Below are 24,245 nucleotides of genomic sequence, written 5' to 3' on the forward strand. Positions count from 1 at the left end.
ACCATCGGGAAGGCAACCAGGACAGGCCACTTCTAATTTATTTATTTATTTTTTGCCTTTTAGAGAGGACAGGCCACTTCTGAACATGTGACAGGCACTGCAATCCTGCCAACATTCTCCTTGGGGCATCGGTGAAGCAACAGCAATACACGGACCCTCTTTGTGCCATGTCCCCGGCCCCTGTTCCCAAGGAGACTCACATCTTCGACTTAGAGCCAGTGCTTCTTAAGAACCCATATCAAAGGCATTCGTTTCCTCCAAAATACATACACTGCAGAGCTGATATTCACCTGTTACTATCCTACCATTTCTCTATCAGAAAGGTCTCTTTTAAGTGGTGAGCCTTAAATCATCTGAGTTACAATTATCAGAATAATTTGGGGGCATATATCACTCACAAAAAGGCATGGATATATCTTTTTTCTTCTCAAGAAGTGGAAGACAGATTGCTGCTGAGAACACCCTGGAAGAGGCAGACAAGACACTACAAAGGCACCTGTCCCCTGATCTAGCAATTCCCACATCTAGAAATTCACCTGGATGCCATAATCAACTAGGAATGAAAATGGGCTCAATTTAGCACTGCGTATAATGGCAGAAAAAATAGAAACTGTATGGCTATCCACAGGGAAGTAGGTCAAAGAAAGTGGACTCGCCCACGGCCATGAGAAACAATGGTGTACGTTTTACAAGTTGCCATGGAAAGATGTCCTTGACTTGTTGGGTAAAAATAAAATAAGAGGACAGAGCAGCACAGAGTAGATATGTGTGTGGTGGGAAAAAAGGGTGGAGAGTGGGGAGAGGGAGGGAGGAGGATGTTTTCACCACGTTATAAGGGAGCTTATCTTTGGTAAGGAGATGGTTGAGTTCTTACTTTGTCTGTCAAAAAAAAAAAAAGACACAGATACAACAATAATTAAAATGCTAGGGTGGCATAGGCTGGCAGCTGTTGCTCTGATTCGACCCCTAGCCTGGGAACCTCCATATGCCGTGGGTGCGGTCATAAAAAAAAAAGCAAAAAAAAATTTTTTTTAAATAAAATGATAGGGGAGTTCCCGTCGTGGCGCAGTGGTTAACGAATCTGACTAGGAACCATGAGGTTGCGGGTTCGGTCCCTGCCCTTGCTCAGTGGGTTAACGATCCGGCGCTGCCGTGAGCTGTGGTGTAGGTTGCAGACGCGGCTTGGATTCCGCGTTGCTGTGGCTCTGGCGTAGGCCGGTGGACCTCCGACTGGGAACCTCCATATGCCGAGGGAGCGGCCCAAAGAAATAGCAAAAAGACAAAAAATAAATAAAAAATAAAAATAAAATGCTAGGAATATAGGATCCTAAGTACCTTTTCTCAGAGAGCCACTACATTCCTATTCCTCAATATTCCTACAGGACTCAGGGGTGTTGCTAAGGGGACCGGGCCTTAACAGATGGGCAGCTGGCCTCGAACCGGCTGTAGGAAGAACTTGCTGTGTCAGCAAAGTGAAAGGATTTGAGTCAAAGGTCTCCCAGGTTGCTTGCAGCCCTAAGAGTGTAAACGTCTTAGGATCTGAAATCACAGTGGTTTTCAATCACCTAAGTCATGAAGGGAGCAAGTCATGTCTCACCTTCTAAATGCAGACCAACCCTTCTCTGTCTACTGAACAGAAAGAGACATGGAAGCCTCAAAGATGAGTTTCCTGGGCTACTCAGTAACGCTCTCAATTCATTCACTCCAGTATTTCTCAGGCACCTACTATATATGCCAGGCAGTCTTCTAGGGGCTGCAGGTCCAGGGCACCTGGGCCCCTATTTTTCTCACCTTTGCTCCCTCCTGTCCTCACTCAGTGCAGGTAAGTAATTAGCTCTTCCAGGGAGCAGACAAGAGAGAGTAAACTCAGGGCGGCCAGTCACACTGCTTGGTGGTTGTAACAGCAAAAGTTTGATATGAAAGCAGGTTTTCTGTATTTCATTTATTCATCGTCTCCCTCACCAGGAATAAGTGAAGTCTCACCATTAACCTCGAAACGTGAACCCCAACATCCATCTAAGGCCCCAGCTCCACTCCCCATGGCTGGGAGCATCCCTGGCCCTTGGGTAAATGCAAGTCCACATACACATGCAAGTACACGCATAACACTCTCCAAAATGGTCTCTTAAGAAGCTTGTAGGGGCTAATTGGAAATGTAGCTGTGCTTAAAAAAAAAAAAAAAAAAAAAGGAACTGCCCAGCAGTTTGCTCTCAACTGGCCTCCTGGGGTGACCAAGGCTATGACGTCAGCGTCCGCAGGAGTGTCATCACCTTGCTCTCTCCAAAAACAACAGGTGCCAGGGGCTGGCAAAGCAAGGCAGGACCCCATGGGGCAACTGTTCCATGCCCCCTCCCCACTAGCCTCCATAACTGAGACCATGCTCTACCTGCCATTCTAGAACCTACTTTAGAATCTGTACTTCGTTCCTGAAGGCCAGCACCCTCGGGCACTAACAGCACTCAGGGATCCAGTTAAAAAACAAACAAACATGGAGTTCCCGTCGTGGCGCAGTGGTTAACGAATCCGACTAGGAACCATGAGGTTGCAGGTTCGGTCCCTGCCCTTGCTCAGTGGGTTAACGATCCGGCGTTGCCGTGAGCTGTGGTGTAGGTTGCAGACGCGGCTTGGATCCTGCGTTGCTGTGGCTCTGGCGTAGGCCGGTGGCTACAGCTCCGATTTGACCCCTAGCCTGGGAACCTCCATATGCCGCGGAAGCGGCCCAAAGAAATAGCAAAAAGACAAAAAAAAAGACAAAAACAAACAAACAAAAAAAACCAAACATGCACTCCAGAGCCCAGTAGCCTGAGATGAATCCCAGCTCCGTCACTTGCAAAGGAACAGAGTCCTTTTGTACCTCAGTCTCCCTTGCCCCTGAAATGGAAACTGCGACTAGTACTTAGTTCATTAGCCTTTATGAGGACGTGAGTATCTGTAAAGCACTTAAGACTGGCACACACGGAACGCTATAAATGAGCTACCGCTGTCAAGTACCAATTTTTAGATGGTGAAATATTACTACATGGAATGCCATGTATCAGAGGAAATTAAAAGAACTTTGAAGTGACCTCTTTATCTTGCAGATGAGTCAACCAGGACAGAGGGTAGCCAGGGTCCTGCTGAGGACCGAACAGACTCTTGCTGCCCCAACGTCCCACCCTCTTGCCTCCCCACATCACTAGTGTATGGACTCCTGGGCCATAAAAACACAACAGGGAAGTTTTCCCTCTAAAAAGAGGCTTTTTTCCTTTGCTGTAAAGCAATGCTTTGTGTATGTAACAGGCCGTTTTGTCGCAGGCTTTGCTGGCACGTGTCTGGGCTTTGGTTTGGAGTGTGGCTACATCTCAGCAAGAGGCTTTTGGGAAGGGTCTCACGTGCCCCAGGGGAAAAACCGCATGCATCGGTGTCAGTTCATTTTGAGGAGGTCATCATGTCAGAACAGAGTTTTATTTCTAATAGAGAGCAAGAAATGAGTTTGGACAACATTCAGCAAAGTATGTGCTTTTTGAGAGAAAGTAATTTGGTCAGAAGCATTATCTGATGATCGGCCTCCCTGAACTTCTATTAACGTTTCCCTGAACCTAGACTCTCCACGAAGAATCCAGCTCCTGTACGAGATGTGTACTGTGTACTTAAGACGCCATATAACGGAGATGCGAGTCACCCCCCACCCCCACCCCCACACGCCCACCCTGCTCTGAGGCTTCCGTGTCCGTGGCGACACCTGGTAGCAAGCTGTGCGAACCCTGGGAGCTACTCGCTCCTTTCCTGTCACCGCCAAGCCATCAGCAAGCCTGCCAGCCTCCGCCGTGGCTGGAACCCTGTCTAGGCCAGCTTCCAACGGGCCAGAGGACACCCTAAAGCTCAAAGCAGAGAAGTCGGGTGCCTGCCTCAAACCCACAGGAGCTTCCCCAGTCTCAAAGCAACACCCACTTCCCCTCGACCTACAAGCTGCAGACCCGGCCAGTCTTGTCGCCCCTGCTGCCCACTGCTGCCCCATCCCCTGGTCCCAGCCACACTTGGCGGCCTTCTGTTCTACAGCGCCATTTTGGCCCAAGAACCCACTCCTTGGCAGGTGTGCTGCTCCCTAGGGCCCCACGCACCTCCTTCCCACCCTTTAGGTCTGGGACAAGCGTCCATCCTCAGAGGAGCCTCTGTGCGCAGCCCCCGTCCCCTGGCCTGTCACGTCAACCACGTGACCACATGTTACTTAGTTCCCAGTGTCTGAAATCATCTCTCATTTTTACAATTGAAATAGTCAATTTACAATGTTCTGTAATTTCTGCTCTACAGCAAAGAGATTCAGTTATACATACATACTTTTTAAAATATTCCTTTCCATGATGGTTTATCATGGCATATTGAGTGCAGTTCCCTGCGATACACAGAACCTTGCTGTTTATCCACCCTGCATATACTAGTTTGCATCTGCTAACCCCAAACTCCTGGTCCTTCCCTTCCCCACCCCCACAGCAACCACACATCTGTGGGTCTGTTAGTCTGAAATCATCTGTTGAGCTGTGCACTGTGGGGTTGGCCCCTGCCGCCTTCCGGGGGGCCAGGCTGGTTTGTATGCTGTTTAACCTTTTGCATCTGAAAGAATTCCCGAGGAAAAAAAAAGTGCCCCTCACCCTCAGATAGGAAATTTGCTGTTTTGCTTCAGAAAGCTCTTTATGTGGTGTTATCCTGTGTGCTAAAATCTATTATCTATCGTGAATCCTATCTGTGGGATATCACAAGGCCTTTTGGGTTTGAATTTAGTACGGTGACTTTAATATTGTTCACTTATTGCACCTTGAGCAGTGATGTGTGATAAAGTAAGTTCTCTCCTTCACGATTTCCACACAACATGCTCTGGGCGTAGAGTTCCATGAGCTCACACGGGTGCAGATTTGTGCAACCACCACCATGAGGCACAGACCTGCCCGTCACCCCCTGCAGCCCCCTGCCCAAGTGCCTGGCCACCCCGGCCTGCTCTCCATCACGACAGCCAGGTCTCCGACTGTCCTCATGTGGACTGTGCCCCACGGAACCTTCTGAGCCCGGCATCTGTCGCTCAGCATAATGTTGCTGTTGTCCCTACAGCTGCTCCTTGTCATCACAGAGCGGCAGCCCCCCAGACACTTACCGGGCAAAGACGGTGCCGCTGCCACCCGGGAAGGTGTAGGGGTGCTGCTTCCGGAACACATGTCCCACGCGGCTGCAGGGGATGATCTCCAAGCTACCGCCGCACTGCCACACGCGGAAGGAGATCTCTGAGGTGAACGACACAGGGTGACCAGGAGCCCGGGGCCACCCCGAGGGGCGCATATGCCCACCCCCACCACCCCCACCACCCAGGGCCTCCTACCCTCCACTATCCAAGGTGATGCTGACAAGGAGTGTGCCATTTTCCAGGGGGTCCTGAATGCCCGCAGTGGGGACACAGGGGTCTCCAGGCTTTCTCTACCCAGAATGAACATCTCTTCCCTTAAATCACAAAATTCATGCTGTCCCTGTGCACAGTGTCCAGCCAGCTGGCAAAGTCCAGTGGCCAAAGCCACTCAGCAGGCCAGCAAAGGCCGCTCTGCCCCGGCATCAGAGCAGACTCTCCCAAGGAGCCGGGACACACAGGGCAGGGGCTGGTACGTGACCCAGAGCACCTCCTCTTGGGAGAGGCCTGGACACATGGACACCCCACCAGGCCCCTGTCCTAATCACCGCCCACTTTGAGCGGCTGCAGCCTGAGCCAGGGTACTGACCAAACATGAGAAACTGAGGTGAGACAGGAAAAGCAGATAGAATATTCTGGAAGGTCAGACCTTCCTCTGGAAGGTTTCATGAGGTTGGTATGAAAGGGCCTTTCCTTTCCATCACGTTGCATCCCCAACAACATGCTGGGGGCAAGACAGAAGGAAAGAGCCAGTGCCGCTGACACAGGTGGGATCCTAGGGACCGTGCTGTGGGCTGCTGGGGAACCTCCGGACCAGGCTCCATGTGGCCCAGGCACCTGGGCTGCTCCCCCTCAGGACGGAACACCATGAATTTCTACTTGGATCCTGTGAACTAAAGCCAGAGTTCCCCCTTCATGAGGAGGGAATGATTGGTACCACAGTTCTGGAACTTTAACAACCATTTCCCTCATGGTCTTAAAAACATGTGGCCATAACCACCCAAGCCAGCAGAGTGAAAGGTTTCTGGCTTTCCTCCCAGTGCTGAACAGAACGTGCCTAGGAGGTTCTCTGTGTCAAAGGAAATAAAATGCAAATACACAGCTGCCTACCTGGAAAATTCAAAACTGGGGACAAGGAAGGCCCTTGGCTTCTGTGTGGGGAGCCTGTTAAACCAGTAAGGGCTGGTGGGAGATTTTTAAGGCCAAGTTCAACTAGTTATATTCAACTCTGATTTCACGGAGCCCTACACTGTGGGGTGAAGACTCTAGACAACTCAGGGGCTTTTTAATTAGGCGGTTTAACTGCATCCTTGGTTTGCTATGGACCAGCTCCAAGACTTCAGGGGAGACCTTGGTCCTTCCAGAAAGCATGAAGTGTGATGGTGCCCTGGAGGCAGGCAGCATCCTTCCCGACACTGCAGAGACCCACCTGAAGGACAAATACTGTTTCCACGGAGTCAAATCCCACACCTCACAAGGGCCAGGGATCAGGTTCTATGTCTTCTTTACAATTGCTTTAAATAGACTCACACTGTTAGTCAGGAAGCCTGGGAGCACTAGCGGATCTGCTGGGGCACACCCGGAGGGGGTGGGGCACACCTGGAAGGGGATGGGCACACCTGGAGGAAGTATTTGGATTTTACGCAGGCATCCTCGACCTCTCCTCTAACATGTGCCCACACAAGCCCCCAGGCTGGACAACCGCTGGGGGTGTGCAGGCAGCACCCATACAATCAGGCCAGAACAGTGCCTAGAAGGGAGACTTATATCCCGGATCCTCCCTGCTGAAACCCTTGTGCCCACTCAACCCTGATGAGAAGACCCTCCAGAGCGGCCATGTCAGAGCCTGTCACAGGCAGGGGGACCACAATGCCAATAGCGCCGAGGCCTGGAGGGCCGCAGCCCTTCCTCCCAGTTCTACTCTGAGTCACCCCACCCTGAGCCCCTCCGGCCCTTCCACGGAAAGTCGCACACAGCACATCTGCACACACAGATAAGCCAAACCAACAATGAACCAGGGAAAGGAAAAAACGATCTCCCCTCACAACCCCCACTGGTCTCTGGGTACAACGTGTCCTTCGATACTCAAAGCAACACGCTTCCTATGCTCTGATGGAAAGGCCGGCCGCCGTCCACTTACTTAACAGCACTGCCACAGACCACACCAGCGTCTCGGGCATTTGAGCGGTGTTTCCTGATGGCTGGACTTGCACGAAGCCCCAGCCATGTCTGAGGAGCAACGGTGACTCAGAACTGCCTTTAGAAGGTTAATCCTTCTGAAACCTATCCTGCACAGAGGACTTCAAAAGCCCTGCCTAAATCAATGCATAGGTGAAAAACCCAAAAGCATCTGACTCAGGTCCTTTGATCTGATGTAGTGACCGAGTCTATGCAAGTTTTTGCATCAACCAGGCACAACTTCCCTCCACAGATGACAATCACGAGCATTACCACCGGGAAACACGAGAAGAATGAAAAACAACAGGCTGGTCTAGTTGAGTCTTCTAAACAAATCAATCACTCCATCAAAGTCTCTGTTACAAGATTACTAAAAATGACAGTGGCACCGACTTACTTTTTTCTTTTTGCCCCTTCCTCCCAGAGTCCATCTCTCCAAGGGAAGGGGTAATTTAATAGCATTCAATAGCCAAGGAGACTCATCTCAAAAGCTTCAAGTGAAACGAACAAAAACCCCTAAGCAGATGAAAATAAGAGACTTTCTATCTTTCTGCAGTAAATACCATGCAGCTACCAACAGAGACCAACACCTATAAAATTTCATTGTCCCTAACACGGGTAAAAATGACCTACATGTTATTCAAAGAAACTTCAAACAAAACAATTCACAACATAGTCAATGAAGGACTGAAGGGCCAAGGCCTCTGCCCCATCTGACCCCACAATCACCATTCAGTTAGCCTGACAGGGCTCTTTGCACACCCTGTGGCTGAAAATGAATCTCAGAGCCTGCAATGTCCCCCTCATTTTAGTCAGCTCGCTTTCCAAACCCTTGGATTCAGAGGACACTAAAAACTGTGCATTTTCTTCCAAAGACTTAATCTGTATTCTAGCTCCTGACTTGTACAAGGCAACATATTCTAATGCCGACCTGAGATACTTTTTTTGTCTTTTTAGGGCTGCACCTGTGGCATACAGAAGTTTCCAGGCTAGGGGTCAAATTGGAGCTGTAGCCACCAGCCTACACCACAGCCACAGGAACACGGGATCCAAGCCACATCTGTGACCTACCCCCCAGCTCACAGCAAAGCCAGATCCTTAACCCACTGAGCAGGCCGGGCCCAGGGATCAAAGCCACATCCTCATGGTTCCTAGTCGGATTCTTAACATGCTGAGCCACAAAGGGAACTCCCTGAGACACTTTTAAGAGTAAGACGAGTGCTATGTGCACATCACAGGGAGACTAACAGTGTCCCATAAATGGTTACTCTAATGTCTTTAGCAATCTTTTCCAATCAGCACCCTGCATACCACACACTCTCGCTGAAGAGTCTTAGAGCTTGTTTCTCATTTCTCCCTCCTGATGGGCAGGTAAAGCCTGTAGTTGTGCCAGAACTGCAAACAGTGTGGTGTCTGAGGACACAGCGCTCATACGTACCCAGGTTTTCTCCTCCCCACACATCCATCATCATGTCGTATTTCCCTAGTTCTTCGAAGTAGAACTTATCCATCACGAACAACCCTCCAGCAATCATCGGTGTTCTAAAGAGGCAGAGCGGGAGAAGAAGGAAAGGTTGGAGGTCAAGGTTAGATTGCAGCATTCTAATGACAAGTTCAAGCCTACCAGCTGACCTTCATAGTAACGGCACAGCCCTGGTTCTCTGCTCACAGCTCTGGTGCCCCTCTGCCTCTGCTGCTGTCTTCAAATGCCAACCCCCACCCCGTTGCCCTGGCTCAGATGCCCCCAAGTACACGAGCTGCCCTGGCACTGGGATGCTTACTGACAGCAGCCCAGGCAAGTACTTGGCTTGTCTGGCCCTCAGGTTACAAAAAGTAATAGGCACGAAGCACCGCATGCTTAGGAGATGCTTGATGCCACTAGCCACCCTTTGTCCTTGTCCTCGTCCTCGCCATGGGGCAGCTTCCTCCTCTGTGGGATGGACCATCACTTTTCATTTTCCCATCAGTGCAGGGACAGGCCAACACCAGAACCCCAGCCCTATTCCCTCGGAGAGGCTGAGATGTCAAAGCCACATGCTGCCCGTCTGAGCTCACTGCTGATGGGGCAAACGCTGCATGGACACAGCACTGGGGTGGGAAGGGCTCCCCCTAACCACGTGCCCCCAAGAGGCATTCTGCCTCCACCTGAGGTCCAGGACGTGGCTGGGCCTGAGAGCCGGCGGGAACCAGCAAAGGGCCTCCTCTGTGCACAAATGGGAGGCAGAGCCGATGTGGAAGGGGAGCTGCCTTCCCCGGGGCAGCAGGGTCACATGCTGCCACCCCCTCCCCAGTCCCTGAGGTTGGCATGAGACTGCATGCTGCTGTAAATGCTCTACATCTGAGACATGAAGGATGTGGAATCGACAGATGTGATACAGAGAGAAAAAAATCTCAAAATGTGGTGGCAGAGACTGTCCCTTTTTTTGGGGGGGAGGGGGGCAAACCCTCAGCATAATGAGGTTCCCAGGCTAGGAGATGAATCAGAGCTGTAACCAACGGTCTATGCCACGGCCACAGCAACGTCAGACCTCAGCTACAATCTGCAACCTACACCACAGCTCACAGCAATGCCGGATTCTTAACCCACTAAGCAAGGCCAGGGGTTGAACCCAAGTCCTCATGGATACTAGTTGGGTTCGTTAACTGCTGAGCCACGATGGGAACCCCTGAGACTGTCCCTTGAGCTGAGACCCAGGAAGCTGGTATGAGTCCACTCGGTGCCAAGAGGATGTGTGGCCAGAGTCTAGTGTCTTATCTGGGATGCAGGACACCTGGCACTTACTTTATGGGGGCGACCGGGTTCCCCTGCCGGGCCCGTCTCTGCTCAGGCGTCATGTAATCCCATTTGAACACCAAGTTCCAGTCGAAACCTGCCGGTCACAGAAAAGAAACACAGGACGCTGTGACATCAGGCTGTCTGCTCCCTGGCCCCTTGTCCCTCGTGGCTTAAACATACTTGGTATTTGGAACAGACTCACTGAAAAGCACACCAAGAAAAATAAAAAACTACGAAGAAGCAGCGGGAAGAGAGAGTGACTGGGGGTGGGGGCGGGAGGAGCTGGCAGTGCGACCAGTGGGGAGGGCTTACGTGGAATCCTCCTTCCACAGGAAGCTCCCCCAAAACACAAAACATAGGTCAGACCTTTCTAAAATCAAAATGCATACAAGTAAACATGAAACAAGAGGAATGGAGTCTGTGAGGCGCAACCACTGTGTATCTAAGAGCTGTAAGGAGGCGAGAAAGAAGAGCAACCACAGATAAAACCAATCTGCCTGTGCCCCATCATGGGCCCAGGGGAGGGAAGGCGGGACAGGTGGGGAAGGGATGGCGCAGAGGACAGGTTCCCCGGGGCCACAAACGCTGCTCCTCAATGTCTAGATTGAGACCCACACAGGGTCAGTGAGGTGGGAGAGGGAACACTTTCAGATGGAAATGAGCCAACAGAAATAATGAAGGGGGTAAGTGAGCTGCAATTTCTGATAACAGGTACCTGCCCCGGGTCACTTCTAGAATCCACAGCCCACCTGGGCCTGGCACCTGGATGTGGATCCTGGCTTTTGCAGGCCCCTGGCTCACAGCTGTCAGGTCTTGTCCCTACTCAGAAGGTACCTGGCGCACTCCCATGGACACTCCCCAGAGCACGGGGGACCTTTCTTGACAACACCTGGCCCTTTGTACTGTGCTTCCCAGGGTCTGAGAGCCAGGCTGCTCTGCTCCCGGGCAGTCCATCCCTCAGCTCTGTCCCTGGGCTCTCTGCCATCAGGCTTTCTGCCCACAGGGCTGGGGCAATGCCCAAGTTTGGCTTTCTTGCCTGTGTGCTGGAAATCCAGGATCTGTGTGCTCTGACGATCCCAGGGCCTGCAGCCTGAACACGGCAGGGTGGCAGGCAGGCTCCAGGGCGCCCAGTTCAGCAAAGGGACCCAAAAGTGCCCCCATTGTCACTGCAGAGCGGAGCAGGCTAGCAAAAGGAAGTGCAGGCCTGGGGGACCGGGCAGCAGGGACAGTAAGACATGAAGAGGAAACTGACACAGGCCCTGTGCTGATGTCCTATGGAGCCTGGCCCTCCCCATGCACCACCAGCCAGAGAAACAACAGACATCTGGCTGCCTGGTTGACATGGACATGTTACCTGCACTGGGGGGGGGGTGTGTGTGCATTATTATTTTACTAATTTGGTAGATTTTTTTTTTCTCTTTTTGTCTTTTTGTTGTTGTTGTTGTTGTTGTTGTTGTTGCTATTTCTTGGGCCGCTCCCGCGGCATATGGAGGTTCCCAGGCTAGGGGTTGAATTGGAGCTGTAGCCACCGGCCTACGCCAGAGCCACAGCAACGCGGGATCCAAGCCGCGTCTGCAACCTACACCACAGCTCACGGCAACGCCGGATCGTTAACCCACTGAGCAAGGGCAGGGACCGAACCCGCAACCTCATGGTTCCTAGTCGGATTCGTTAACCACTGCGCCACGACGGGAACTCCGATTTTTAAAATCTGCTGAAAACATCATCACTGGTTTGTTTGTTTTTGTTTTGTCCCCTAAAGGGATTTCGTAAAATGCTCTTAGAACGAGTCTGGCCCCTTCTGGAATGGCAGGAGGCCCACACCCCCAGCAGGACCACCCCATCTTGCTCGGACATGAGCACCTGCAGTGGGAGAAGGAGCCATCCCTTCTCAGCTCCTGCAAGCCCTTGGGGGTAAGATGTTCTGGACACTGAGCTTTCCTGGCAGCCAAGATCTGTCCTCGTAAAGCCCACATTCTCACCATTTGCTAAGAATGTCCTAAATCTTGTTTCCCAGCCCGTATGGGCCCCTAGCAAGTCTACCTCCCGCTGGGGCCTCGGCAGGGTCACTGGTGACCTCATTGCTCTGGGTGGCTGTGCTGTCATTGCCCCTGATTCTCAGATTGATGCTGAGGAGCAAAAGGGTAACCACCTGCCCATAGCAACCACACCCAGGGGAGGCGCCAGCGCCCAGGGCTCCACTGGCCCCAGCTCGCTGCTTTCTGAGGTTCCATCCAGTTTCAGAGTTTTACTGTCTCCTTTCTTCCTTTTTAGGGCCGCACCCACAGCATATGGAAGTCCCCAGGCTAGGGGTCGAATCAGAGCTGCAGTTGTCAGCCTACACCACAGCCACAGCAACACCAGATCCTTAACCCACTGAGAGAGGCCAGGGATCGAACCCGCATTTTCACAGAGACTACATTGGGTTCTTAACCCGAACCACAACGAGAACTCCTTGTCTTCTTTTTCTGAGGTCTGTCTCTGTGTCTGTCTGGAATAGTCCATCTTCCAATCAGCTCAAAATGTTAAAGATGGGAAAAGAGGCCCCTCATCTTACATAAAGAAACCTGGGTGCCGGGCAGCTGGAAAAGACTTCTTTTGTCTCAGGTGTGAAGAATCAATAGTGAGTAACTTGCACACATGGAAGGCAAAGGCTTTGACATCTCTTATCTCTCTTTTAAAAGCCAACTTTGCTGACTCTCTGGCTCTCAGCCAAGTTCTGGGGTGAGGCTGCCCAACGGCTGAGTTTCAGAGCACGAAGAGTTTATCACTAGGCTGCGCAGGGTTCCCAAGGGGCACAGGTCCACCCCCAACCCCTACACGTAGTCCCGGGGACACAGGGACAATGGGACCAGTCTTCAGGGCAGGCTTGCATGATTCCTGTGCACCCATCAGCTTCGTGAAGCACCTTACGAGAACCAGGGTCCCAGGTGGGGTCCTCAAGCCCTTTCAGGGGGTCTGTGACTTCAAATCTCCTCTCCTGTTTTTACTAAAGTGTTACAGGACTCTTTCAATCTCATTCTTTCCCAAGTGCAGGACAAGTGTTCCAGGTGCTGCACACCTGAGGGACCACACAGGTGTGCCTGTACCATGTCACATCCCCGCCTCTCTCAGCCCTGCATCCCAACACAGCTGACGCTGGGAGGTGGAGCCCACCTGAGCTGCATCCTATGGGGCCTTCGATGATTTTTAAGAGGATCACATAGTCCTCTGGAGCTTGGGGAAGGTGGGTTTGCGGGAGCAGCCCTCAGGAAACTGAACAGTCACTGAGAGGAAAGGTTCCCTTGCAGGGAGGCAGGACATGGGTGGTGGGGGGGACAACAGCCAGGCCTCGGGGCCCAGGAGTCCAGTGAGGAGGGTGGCTGGGTCTCCAGCAGGAGACAGGCTTTGGGGGTCCGGGGGGAGGCATGCAGAGAGCAGAGAGCAGAGCCCACACCCAGCTCCCGAAGGGACAGCTCTGCGCACAGAGCCACCTGTCACAGCATCAGGTCAGACAGACTAGAGAGGACATGCAGCTGCCCACTAAGGGAAGCAGGGCTGTCTCTCTCCCCCTTGGGGACCCCGCTTGTTGAGCCCAGGGATGCTCCCCGCTGCCTGCAAGTGCTGTCACTGTTACAGTCCTGGGCCCCGAACAGTACCTACCGCCTTTTAGATCTGCGGATGCGCCCACGTACTGGAAGTTGTCCATGTTGATGACATCGATGATGGGGGACACCACGCGGGTCCTGTCCTGAAACGCAGCAAAGGCAAGAGTGGATGTTAGAGCCAAGAAGGACCAGCACAGGAGGAGGTGTGAGTATCCGTGGCCTCAGGGACCCACCTGCGGCCCCCACCGGCCACCTCAGGCCCCAGGGCTGGCCGTCAGCTCTGCATGGGGCCAGGCATCCACAGTGAGGAGGAGAGGAGAGGTGCTGAGGGCGTGGGGCGGCCCCAGTGCTCTGCTCACAGCTGACAGGAGTGTTTCGGGGCCCGTCCTGTTACCCCAAATGTCAAACATCAACCACAGAGTAACTTCTATTCTGACCAAATCTGAGCTCAGCTGCACTGAAACATCAGCTGCAGGGAAGCTCAGGGAAGGGCTCGTGGCTGAGATGCCTACACGAGCAAGTTAGCAACACCCAGCTCTGGGCCGAGGAGCTGTGAGGTGTGCAGAGGTCCAGCATCACGCAGCAGAAGTGAACCAAGCCAACCAGAGAACCCAGGTCCTGAGTCTGCCTGCCTTTGAGTCTCCAAACTCATAAGAGGCCCCTTTGTGCCACACAGTCACTCTTCTGGTGTTTGTGAACGTCAGGCTTTTACCTTCCCCACTCTCTTTCAATTGGGACAGTTCCTGCTGGTGGGGGACTCTGCCCTCTGCCGACAGTTAGCAAAGGAGTGGCTGCCCTCCTGAGCCATGGAAAGAACACAAATTGGCCGGAAGAACGACTTTGAAAAACAAATTAGTAACCAAACCAGCAGAGCTAAGAACATAGTACATCAGGGGACTGCACTCAGAGAACACTGGGAAGTTCCAACACCACCCAGATGCAAACTTACAGGGCAAACCTGAGCAGTACCTGAGAGCCGAGGGGGACACCTCTGCCTGGCTCAGCTTCAGGGCCTGTGGCGCGCATCAGGTCATAACTTGCACAACCTCCAGGTTCAGTCCCTTTGTTTAGATTTCTTTTGAAAGGGCTGAAATTAGTGAGGATGACTATTCTCGCCTCTCCTATCCTTGGTTTAGAAGGAGAGGGTATTTAAACAAGCCTGAGAGTCTGACCGCAGGAGCGCATGGCCTCTCTGCCTCTGTGACACAGCTCAGTGGGGGCAGGGCAGGGGGCCTCCAGGATGGGGGCTTTCAGCTGGGCATGTGCATGGGCGTGAGAGGGGTTCAGTGAAACCTGCTCTGCATCCTGGCTCTGCCCCCTCTACGATTTTTGGCCACGATAGTGAAGCCCCCTGCACCCCCACTCCTTCATCTGTCAAATGGGGGTGAGGCTTGCATTAAAGGTAACGTGCAGAGCGCCTAGCACGCAGCTGTCGCTCAGTAAACAGCCGTGGGCAGGACGATCGCAATACTGGCAGAGGTGTTATCTCCTGTGTCATGACTCACTGCCCGCCAGCGACCCTTGCTCTGGTGCAGAAAGAACAACTTGCTCCTTTAATATTTCCCTAGTGCTTTCATGATGTTTCTTTAGGGTCCCAAGGAAGCGCTTTCTCAGTGGGGAGGAGAGAAAGTCAATAAAACAAGCAGAAGGCCAAGGAAATGTGACAAGAGGTCACATGTAACACTAGTGATGGTGTTTTGCGAAGGCACAGATGGTCCGACAGCCTCAAGCTGCCCCTCCCCCCCACACCTGTGGGCCGGACTCACCGCTCCTGGGGGCCTTCGGGCTCCATCCTAAGTGCTCTGCCTCCTCTGAGCTTGGAGAGCCGCAAAATGCAAAGCTTCAGGCAGGGAAGGCGGACCCTCCCAAGGAAAAGGCCATCGTAAAGGAACCTCGCCGGCCGGTGCTGCCCCCACAGCCCCTTGATTCTTCCCCTACTGATGGATCCTACAGTGGACGGCATCCTTGTGGAGCCCAGCCCGCCTCACCTCGGCCACCCTCTCCAGGAGGGGCTCCAGCCAGTGCTCGTTGCACTCGCAGTGGCTGTCCAGGAATGTCAGGACCTTGGCCTGGGCTGCATCGGCCCCCCGCACCCGTGAGCGCATCAAGCCTGTGGAGAAAGGCACGTCAGGGGGACAACTTTGGGTACCTGAGAAAAAGGACATGCACGGCACCCCCAACACCTATGTCAACACCTCCCCCGTGGGGCGACGCAGCCTCCTCGAAGGGCAGGGTCACCAGGACACGTGTGGCGGGGATCAGCACTGCCCTGAGGTTACCAAGTCTAAGACTCTGTCAGGACCTTTTAAAAAAGTGATTGGATGACAAGAGAAAACAACGTGGGAACACTGCTTTCTAAGAAAGGCGTTTACATAACTGAAGTCTCCTTTACCAAGCCTGCTGAAACGTGGAACTTCTAACTTGCCTCTGACACAGCAATAGAGGGTTCTAATTAACGGGGCTATGGAATGTGTCATCCAGACACTTCAAGGAATAATGGGGCCAATTGTAATGGCAATAATTTAATGACAGCTGTATTGCAAACACCTTTGTCTTCTAAGACTAACCACAAGCCAAAGTCACATAAATGATAAAGCCCCATGGTTTAGCTTTTACATAAAATTAGTTAACATTATTGGTCAGATTACACAATTTACATACTTGAGATGTGTTAATAATACACCCTATCACGCAAAGTCTTATCATAAATAGCATATTTATCACTAGTTGGTGTGGTCATAAGTGGCTGTTTCAGGGCACACGGGGCTTCTTCACACATGGAGATGAGGACTATTATTACAACCAGGGAGGGCAAGTGTTTTAAGGTCTTTACACCATGATGGTCAACATGGGCTTTCAATGATTTTTAAAGAGCTGCATGTTAGAATAAGGGCCAAAGGCAGAGATTTCTAGTTCTGGTATCACAAAGCAGCTTGTAGTAGGCAACCCCTCATGCAGAGAACAAATATAAACTCTGAGCAGAACAGAAAATGCAACTATTGAAAAGGGCTAGAGCAGCCGGAAGCAGGCAAGTTTACATGGTACTCCTCCCAAGGCGACTCTCCTAGCTACCACCATGCAGCCTTTTGGGTTTGAGGTGGAGGGGACAGTCTGGGTTTCTAGGATGGCTGGAAACAGAGAGAGGAGATCCTGAGAAGGAGGTAAGCCCTGAATCTGGTGATAACCCCCCCTTAAATCTCTGGCTGATTCCTGAACCTGTAGCCACAGGGGAGACTCCAAGGAGCCCATGAAGAGAGATGATTAGAAGGCAAAAGAACTGGGATTTCAGCTGGCATCAGGACATTACATTTAGCACTTGACTTCTGCCAAGTGAGAAGGGCTTGGCAAACACCTCAGTTCTACAAAAACTCCAGAAGGAACATATGTAGGAATGCAGACTACATCTCAGGAATAAGGGATTCACCCAAGACATCCTCATCCTAGCAAAGTACAAAGACAAGCCTACGCAAGTCCAAGGTCATGAGCCAGTAATTTAATTGCCCAATACAAAAAAAGATAATAGAGAAAGATAATAGAATCCAGTGTCTCTACAACATACCATTCACAGTCTCTAATATAAAATTTAAAAATCAGTAGACATGAGAAGAAAAACATGGGATCTGTACTGAGAAAAAAAAGTCTACGGAAACTCACCCTGACATGACTCCAATGTTGAAATGAGCAGAAGACGATTTAAAGCAGCTATTATAAAAAAAACTTTGTCTAAGAACTCCAATGAAATGACGACTGTAATGAGCAAACAGAGAGAAAATCTCACCAGATAAATGAAAACGGTAAGAATAAAATGGACATTCCACAACTGAAAACTGCAATTATCTGAACTGAAAAATTCACTGACTGGGCTTAACAGTAAATTAGAGATGTCAGAAGGATCAGTGAACATGAAGATGGATCAACAGAAGTTGATCTATCTGGTGACCAGGGGAAAAAAATATTGGAAGAAAGAAAAAGCCTGAGTAATAAGCTATGGACAATATCAAGTGGTATAACATCCAGAGTCTAAGAATGAGGCAGAAAAAAAAATACATGAAGAAATAAAAGGCCAGTAAGATCCCAAATTTTGTGGAAAACATCAACTTTCATACTCAAAGGGATCAGCAAACCTGGAGCAGGATAAATATAAAGCAAAGCAAACCTAGGCACATCACAGTCAAGCTGCTAAAAACCAAAGATAAAGAAACAACCTGAAATTGGCCAGCATACATATGAAGAATCAACAATAGAGGTGACATCTACATTCTAAACAGAAAAACAGGCCAGAATACACTAGAATGACATTTTAAAAGTGCTGACTGAAAAACTAATGGTCCAACTCAGAATTCTATTCGGAGAAAATATTCTTCAGTAATGAAAGAGACTTTTCAGATGAAGAGAAATCGAGAGATTTTATTGCCAACAAGAAAAAAATAAAGTTCTCATGGTTCTCTGGGCTGAAGGAAAATGACAATAGAAGGAAACTTGAATCTATGGAAAGAAGTGAAGACACCGGAAATGAAAAATATGAGGATAAATTTTATTGTCCATTTATATATTCTAAATTCTTTATAAAATAGCTGACTATTTAAAGCCAACATTTTAACACTGCACTGTGTGGTTTAATACATATCATAACAATGTATGAAGGAAAACACATGATAAATGCAAAGGACAAGGAAAAGAATGGAATTAAACTGTTGCAAGGTTCTTATATTTTATATAAAGGTGTATTGACTCTAAGTAGACAGTTATAAGTTAAAGATGCATGCTGTAATCCTCAGAGCAACCCCTCAAAGAAATATACAGCTAAAAAGCCACAAGAAAAATTAAAATGGTACACCAAATATATCTATTTCTATAAATCTATATATCTATCCCTTTGAATTATATTACAAAGCTATAGTGATCAAAATAGTATGGCACTGGCCAGACACACAGATCAATGGAATAGAATGGAGAGCCCAGAAATAAACTCACACACATATATGGACAATAAATTACAACAAAGGAACCAAAAAATGCACAGTAGGGAAAGGATAGTCTCTTCAATAAATGGTGTTGTGACACTGGACAGCCACATGCAAAAGAATGAAACTGGACCCCTACCTACATCACACACAAAAATCAACTCAAAATGGATTAAAAACTTGAATGTTAATACCTGAAACCATACATAACACTGTAAGTCAACTCTAATAAAAAAATTTTAAAAGTCCCGAAACCATAAAACTCCTAGAAGAAATACAGGTAAACTCCTTGGTATCAGTGCTAGGAATGTTTTAAATCTGACACCAAAGCCAAGGCCGCAAAAGCAAAAATAAACAAATGAGCCTACATCAAACTAAAAAGCTTTTGCACAGCAAAGAAAGAAAAGGAGAAATTAATTCACAAAATGAAAAAGCAACCTATGGAATGGGAGAAAGTATTTGCAAATGATTTATCTGATAAGGAATATCCAAAATATATAAAGAACTCATACAATTCAAGAGCAAAAAAACAAAAATGAAACAAAAATAATCCAATTAAAAATGGGCAGAGGTACTGAGAAGACATTTTCCCAAAGAAGACATGCAAATGAACAACAGGTATATGAAAAGATGCTCAACATCACTAATCACGAGGGAAATGTGAATCAAAACCACAGTGAGATATCACCTCACACTTGTCAGAATGGCCATCATCAAAAAGATAAGATATACCAAGTACTGAAAGGGAAAAGGGAACCCTGGTGCACCGTTGGTAGGAATATAAATTGGTGCAGCCACTAAGAAAATAGTACATGAGTTCCCATTGTGCCTCAGTAGAAACAAATCTGACTGGCATCCATGAGGACGCAGATTTGATCCCTGGCCTCACTCAGTGGATTAAGGATCCGGCATTGCTGTGAGCTGTGGCATAGGTCACAGATGCAGCTCGGATCTGGCGTTGCTGTGGCTGTGGCATAGGCTGGCGGCCACAGCTCCAATTCGACCCCTAGCCTGGGAACCTCCATAGGCCAAGGATGTGGCCCTGAAAAGACAAAAGACAAAAGACCAAAAAAAAAAAAGAAAGAAAGAAAACAGTATGGAGTGCCTTCAACAAAAGAGAAGTAGAACTACCATATGATCTAGCAATTCCAAGGAAATAACATCACTACCTCGAAGAGATGTCTGCACCCCCATGTTCACTGCAGCATCATTTATAATAGCCAAAACCTCGAAGCAACCTAAATGTCCACTGATGGATGAATGGATAAAGAAATCATGATACACACATACAGAAGAATATTATTCAGCCATACATAAGAAAGAAATCCTGCCACTTACAGCAACAACATGAATGGACTTTGAGGGCATTATTTTTTTAATGAAAAAAAATTTTTTTACTAAAGTATAACTGATTTACAATGTTGTGTCAATTTTGAGGGTATTATGCTACATGAGCTAAATCAGAGAAAGACAAATACTCTATGAGCTCACCAGTTTGCGGAATCTAAATTAACTCACAGATGCAGAGAACAGAGTAGGTTGCAGGGGCGGGGGAGGGGGGGAATGGGTGAGGGCGATCAAAAGGCACAAACTTCCAGTTATAAAATAAATACGTCCTCAGGATGTGACAAACGGCATGCTGACATAGTCAACACCGTATTGCAGATTTGAAAGTTGCCAAGAAAGTAGGTCTTAAAAGTTCTTATTGAAAGAAAAAAAAAAAAACCCTGTAACTGTGTAAGGTGACTGGTATTAACTAAACGATATATACATCTATCAAATTATCGTGTTGTACACCTCAATCAAATACAATGTTATATGTCGATTAAATCTCAATAAACTTGAAAAAAGGTCACTTCACCAGGCAGGACAGTAGGTACAGAGGAACAAAAAGTACGTGGGACAGATAGAGAACCTGGCCCGTGAGCACGGTTTTGGCCCCGCTCCTGGCATTAAGTAGCTGGAAGGCCTTGAGCAAGCCATGTAACCTCTTCCAGCTTTAATATCTCCATCTGCACTACAAGAAGGAATAGATTTTCAACTTTGAACATACACAGTATCTAAGCAGCTTGAAAAATGCAGGTGTCCAGGCTCCATCCTTGGAAATCCAAAAGCTTTAATTCACTTGTGGGTAGGGTCAAGGCATAAGCGTCTTGAATTCCCCAGGTGATGGCAACAAATAGATAAGAATCACTGGCACAATTAAACCCCCAGCACTAACTGAACCCAAGGTTGCTCCTTCACTGCCATGATTTTATGCAGTTGATGCTATCTGTCATCTCAGAGCATCACTATGAGCATGTGTGTGTATGTTTAAATATAAAGGACGGACACACAGCACACATAGATGTTTGTATAAGTGCATTTTCTCCAACTATCACAATCCTCGCTTGTTCCATGTAATCTGGCTTCCCACAACTGCCCCTCCTCATTCCTTCCTGAAACAATGAGCCCCATGGATGTGGGCTCTTACCCAAATGAATGGCCTAACTTAAAGCAAATGGGAAGTTTCTATTGAGATGAGCACTGTTTTTGATTTCTAAGCAGGTAAAAAGACCTCTCTGATAAGGATAGCAAATGGTTTGCCAGTTACGAAATGCCAACATGAAAAATAATTTCTTGCTTTTTTTTCCTCCTCTTATCTTTTTTTTTTCTTTTTCCTGTGTCATTGGACACTTTGGGTTAGAATTCAGAAAGTTATTGTGTAGTTTCTTTAGGGGCACACACAATGCAAGATTTTGGTTTGATCTAAGCTCAGGCAACAGATGTGAGCCCAGCAAACAGAGCTGGCTTAGGGGCAAGGCTGACCCCACTGCTCATGCCTCTTGACCATCTGGATCGATGATTTTAATTGGTTATAATATGGTGTTGACAACATCACCCTAACAAGCTCACCCACTTTATTGGCTGATCAGATTCTTGCTAAGAAACACCGCATTCTTCAACTCCAGCTGGACTGCAGAAGAAAGAGCTTGTTCACTGATCAAAGAGCGCAGCCACTGTACCAGGATCAAGAGAGTCATCCTGATATAGCAAAATTGGCACATGTTTTAGAGTTCCATGATTTTCCTTCAGGAAGCCTTCTCAGGACCACAGAGGAGCCTAGAATCCAGCCACGGAGCTCTCCGCTGGCTCTGATGCGCTGGTTGTTAATTACACTGTGATTTCAGCTCCCTTTCCAGACACTTCAAAGTAATGCTTTCCCTTCTGGAGTCTCTTTTCTAGCCGCCAATAATAAAGTAAACTCGATGAGACCAGCTCTAGCAAAGGAGAGACTGATAGCCGGTTTCTAGACGGGTGCTTGCAAAACACAATAAGCAAGTATCTTCCCTTTTATTTTGGATGGTCCACCTTCAGCAGGCCGTCAAACCTGAAACCCTATTATCTTATCAGATGCCTGGAGCATGGAGTCATTAAAGTTATCATCACTATCTCTCTGATTTTCTTCTAAAAACAAGTACTCAAAGGGCGGATAAGACTTCCTAGGTTGTGAAAGAGAGAAAGCAGTTTTCAAAACACAGAAAGAAAAATGTGATTTGAACTCCCTCCCTAGTACACGAACAACTTCAATTAGTTAAGCTTTGACTGTCCTCCCATGTTTGGGCGGGAGAGGCTCCCAACAGACTCTGCAAGAGAATGACAAGGACTAGACAGTTCATTGTTCTTGCAGCTGAAATACTTCTTCAAGTTATTACTGGGCTCAGGAAAAGTCAGATTTCAACTGTCTTGGACCAGAATTAAGAAAAGCCTTACCTTCTCGCCGATCATTTCTGAGAACCCGCACTTTCTCGATTTTCCCCAAGAGAGCCCCATCTTCGGCTAGGATGAGAAAACAAGCAAAGCTTCTGAACATCAAGTTTACACAGGGCCTGGTGTGCCGGCTGGGTGACTCCCCAGCACCCATGGGCTGACCACCCCCTCAGGGCATCAGAGAGGCACCTTCTTGCTGCAGCCCCAACTTCTGGCCTTTTCTTGAAACTCATCCTTAGCACCCATAGCCCAGGAAGGCTGGTACCCAGGAGAAGGGTCAGACTCAGGGGTGGGGTAGGTGTGACTGGTCTCTACTTACGGTCATTGCTGTAGTCATCCACCAAGATGATTTCTTTTATCAGGTGAGGCGGGCTTTTCTTAAGCACACTGAGGGAAGACGGAAAGGTCAAGTGGTGGACATTTAGGGGTGTGACTGCGGGGGTGGGCAATTTGCATACTTGGCCCCCTCCCTGTGCTGCACGGTCGGTCAGGTGACCTGTCTACAGCCCCAAAGACAGCCCCGGCCTGGCTGTGCTGGGGACCCAGCCCTCATCCAGTATTCTTGCCAGGGAGCACCCCCCATGACCTGCGAAGGGTGGACGACGGGTGGCAGCTGCTGGCCTCACCTGACCACTGTCCTCAGCAAGGCCGACCTGGCTTCATTGTGAAACGTGATCACCACGCTGGTGGCCGGCAGATCCACCCGCCACTGCTTCCGCTGACACCTGCAGGAAGAGAAAGGACGTCCTGAGTAATGAGCCTGGACCAGCCACAGCCAGGCCCCTGACCACCCTCGAGTGGCTGGCCCTGCAGGACCAGCCCTCCAGGGTGGACCTGTCATCTGCAGAAGGCACTGGTCTATCCTGAGAAAGCGCAACAATGGGACATCGGGAAACAGAAAAACACAACCAGAGCAACATTTTCAACGATGAAAGATTTCAGCAGAAAGTAACATATTGAGAACATCTTTCTCACATGTTGAAAAAAAAAAGCATGTTTTAAAACAGTGAAATCCCATTTACTCTCGCATGCAGATACACCTCTAGAGATGTGCTTTTCACAATTCACAGTGGTTATTTCAGAGGGTGGAACCAACTGGGTACTGCTGCTTCTTTCTCGTTCCCCACTTGGCTGGCAGCAAGCACATGGAACTGCTATGATTCTTGCCAGGTTCTATCTGGAGCCGGCACTACCCCACTGAGCACTCCCCCAATCCTGGACAGTGGGACATATACCCCTCACCTCGCCAGACTGTGCCCAAGTGACGTAGATGATGGGGGTGCAGGCTAGGGCTGATGAGTGAAGGATGGATGGATGGATGGATGGGCCCCTGAGCCCATCCTTCGTCCTTCCTTCCATGCTCAGCGGTACTGAGAAAACCCAGAGATGCTCTGAAGAAAGCTGATTCCAGCCTACACGCTACGGGCAGACTACAACTTGTCAGGTCTGGTCCTTGCAGACAGATACGAGACCGAGAGGGCACAGAATGGCTATTTAAAACACAGGATTCTCTGAGTTTCTGCTGTGGCACAACAGGATCAGTGGTGTCTCTGCAGTGCCAGGACACAGGGACACAGGTTCGATTCCCTGACCCAGCACAGGGGGTTAAAGGATCTTGCGTTGCTGCAGTTGTGGCATAGGTTGTAACTGCAGCTTGGATCTGATCCCTGGGCTGGGAACTCCTTATGTCACAGGTACAGCCAAAAAAATTTTAAATAAATAAATAAAACAAAGGACTCTGCAGCTCCAAGCTGAAGATGCCAAAGCATCATCCAGCAGGAGACAGAAAGGACCAGTAAAGGCAGATCTGGGTCAGCAGAACAGAACAAAAGGGACACTTT

General features: G+C 49.2%; 1 protein-coding gene across 2 annotated transcripts in view; it reads right to left on the reverse strand.

Annotated features, from left to right (window-relative positions):
• GALNT2 (polypeptide N-acetylgalactosaminyltransferase 2) overlaps nucleotides 1-24,245 on the reverse strand; it is a 184,443-nt gene that overhangs the window by 13,589 nt on the left and 146,609 nt on the right. For both annotated transcript variants that reach the window (XM_047762257.1, XM_047762258.1), the window contains exons 4-11: nucleotides 23,031-23,129; nucleotides 22,724-22,791; nucleotides 22,408-22,473; nucleotides 15,679-15,800; nucleotides 13,746-13,833; nucleotides 10,110-10,197; nucleotides 8,766-8,869; nucleotides 5,126-5,252 (exon numbers count right to left, since the gene is read on the reverse strand). In XM_047762257.1, coding sequence (XP_047618213.1) covers nucleotides 5,126-5,252; nucleotides 8,766-8,869; nucleotides 10,110-10,197; nucleotides 13,746-13,833; nucleotides 15,679-15,800; nucleotides 22,408-22,473; nucleotides 22,724-22,791; nucleotides 23,031-23,129 — 762 coding nt within the window. The remainder of the gene's footprint in view (nucleotides 1-5,125; nucleotides 5,253-8,765; nucleotides 8,870-10,109; nucleotides 10,198-13,745; nucleotides 13,834-15,678; nucleotides 15,801-22,407; nucleotides 22,474-22,723; nucleotides 22,792-23,030; nucleotides 23,130-24,245) is intronic.

Source organism: Phacochoerus africanus, chromosome 15, assembly GCF_016906955.1.
Source record: "Phacochoerus africanus isolate WHEZ1 chromosome 15, ROS_Pafr_v1, whole genome shotgun sequence".
Classification (NCBI taxonomy): Eukaryota; Metazoa; Chordata; class Mammalia; order Artiodactyla; family Suidae; genus Phacochoerus; species Phacochoerus africanus.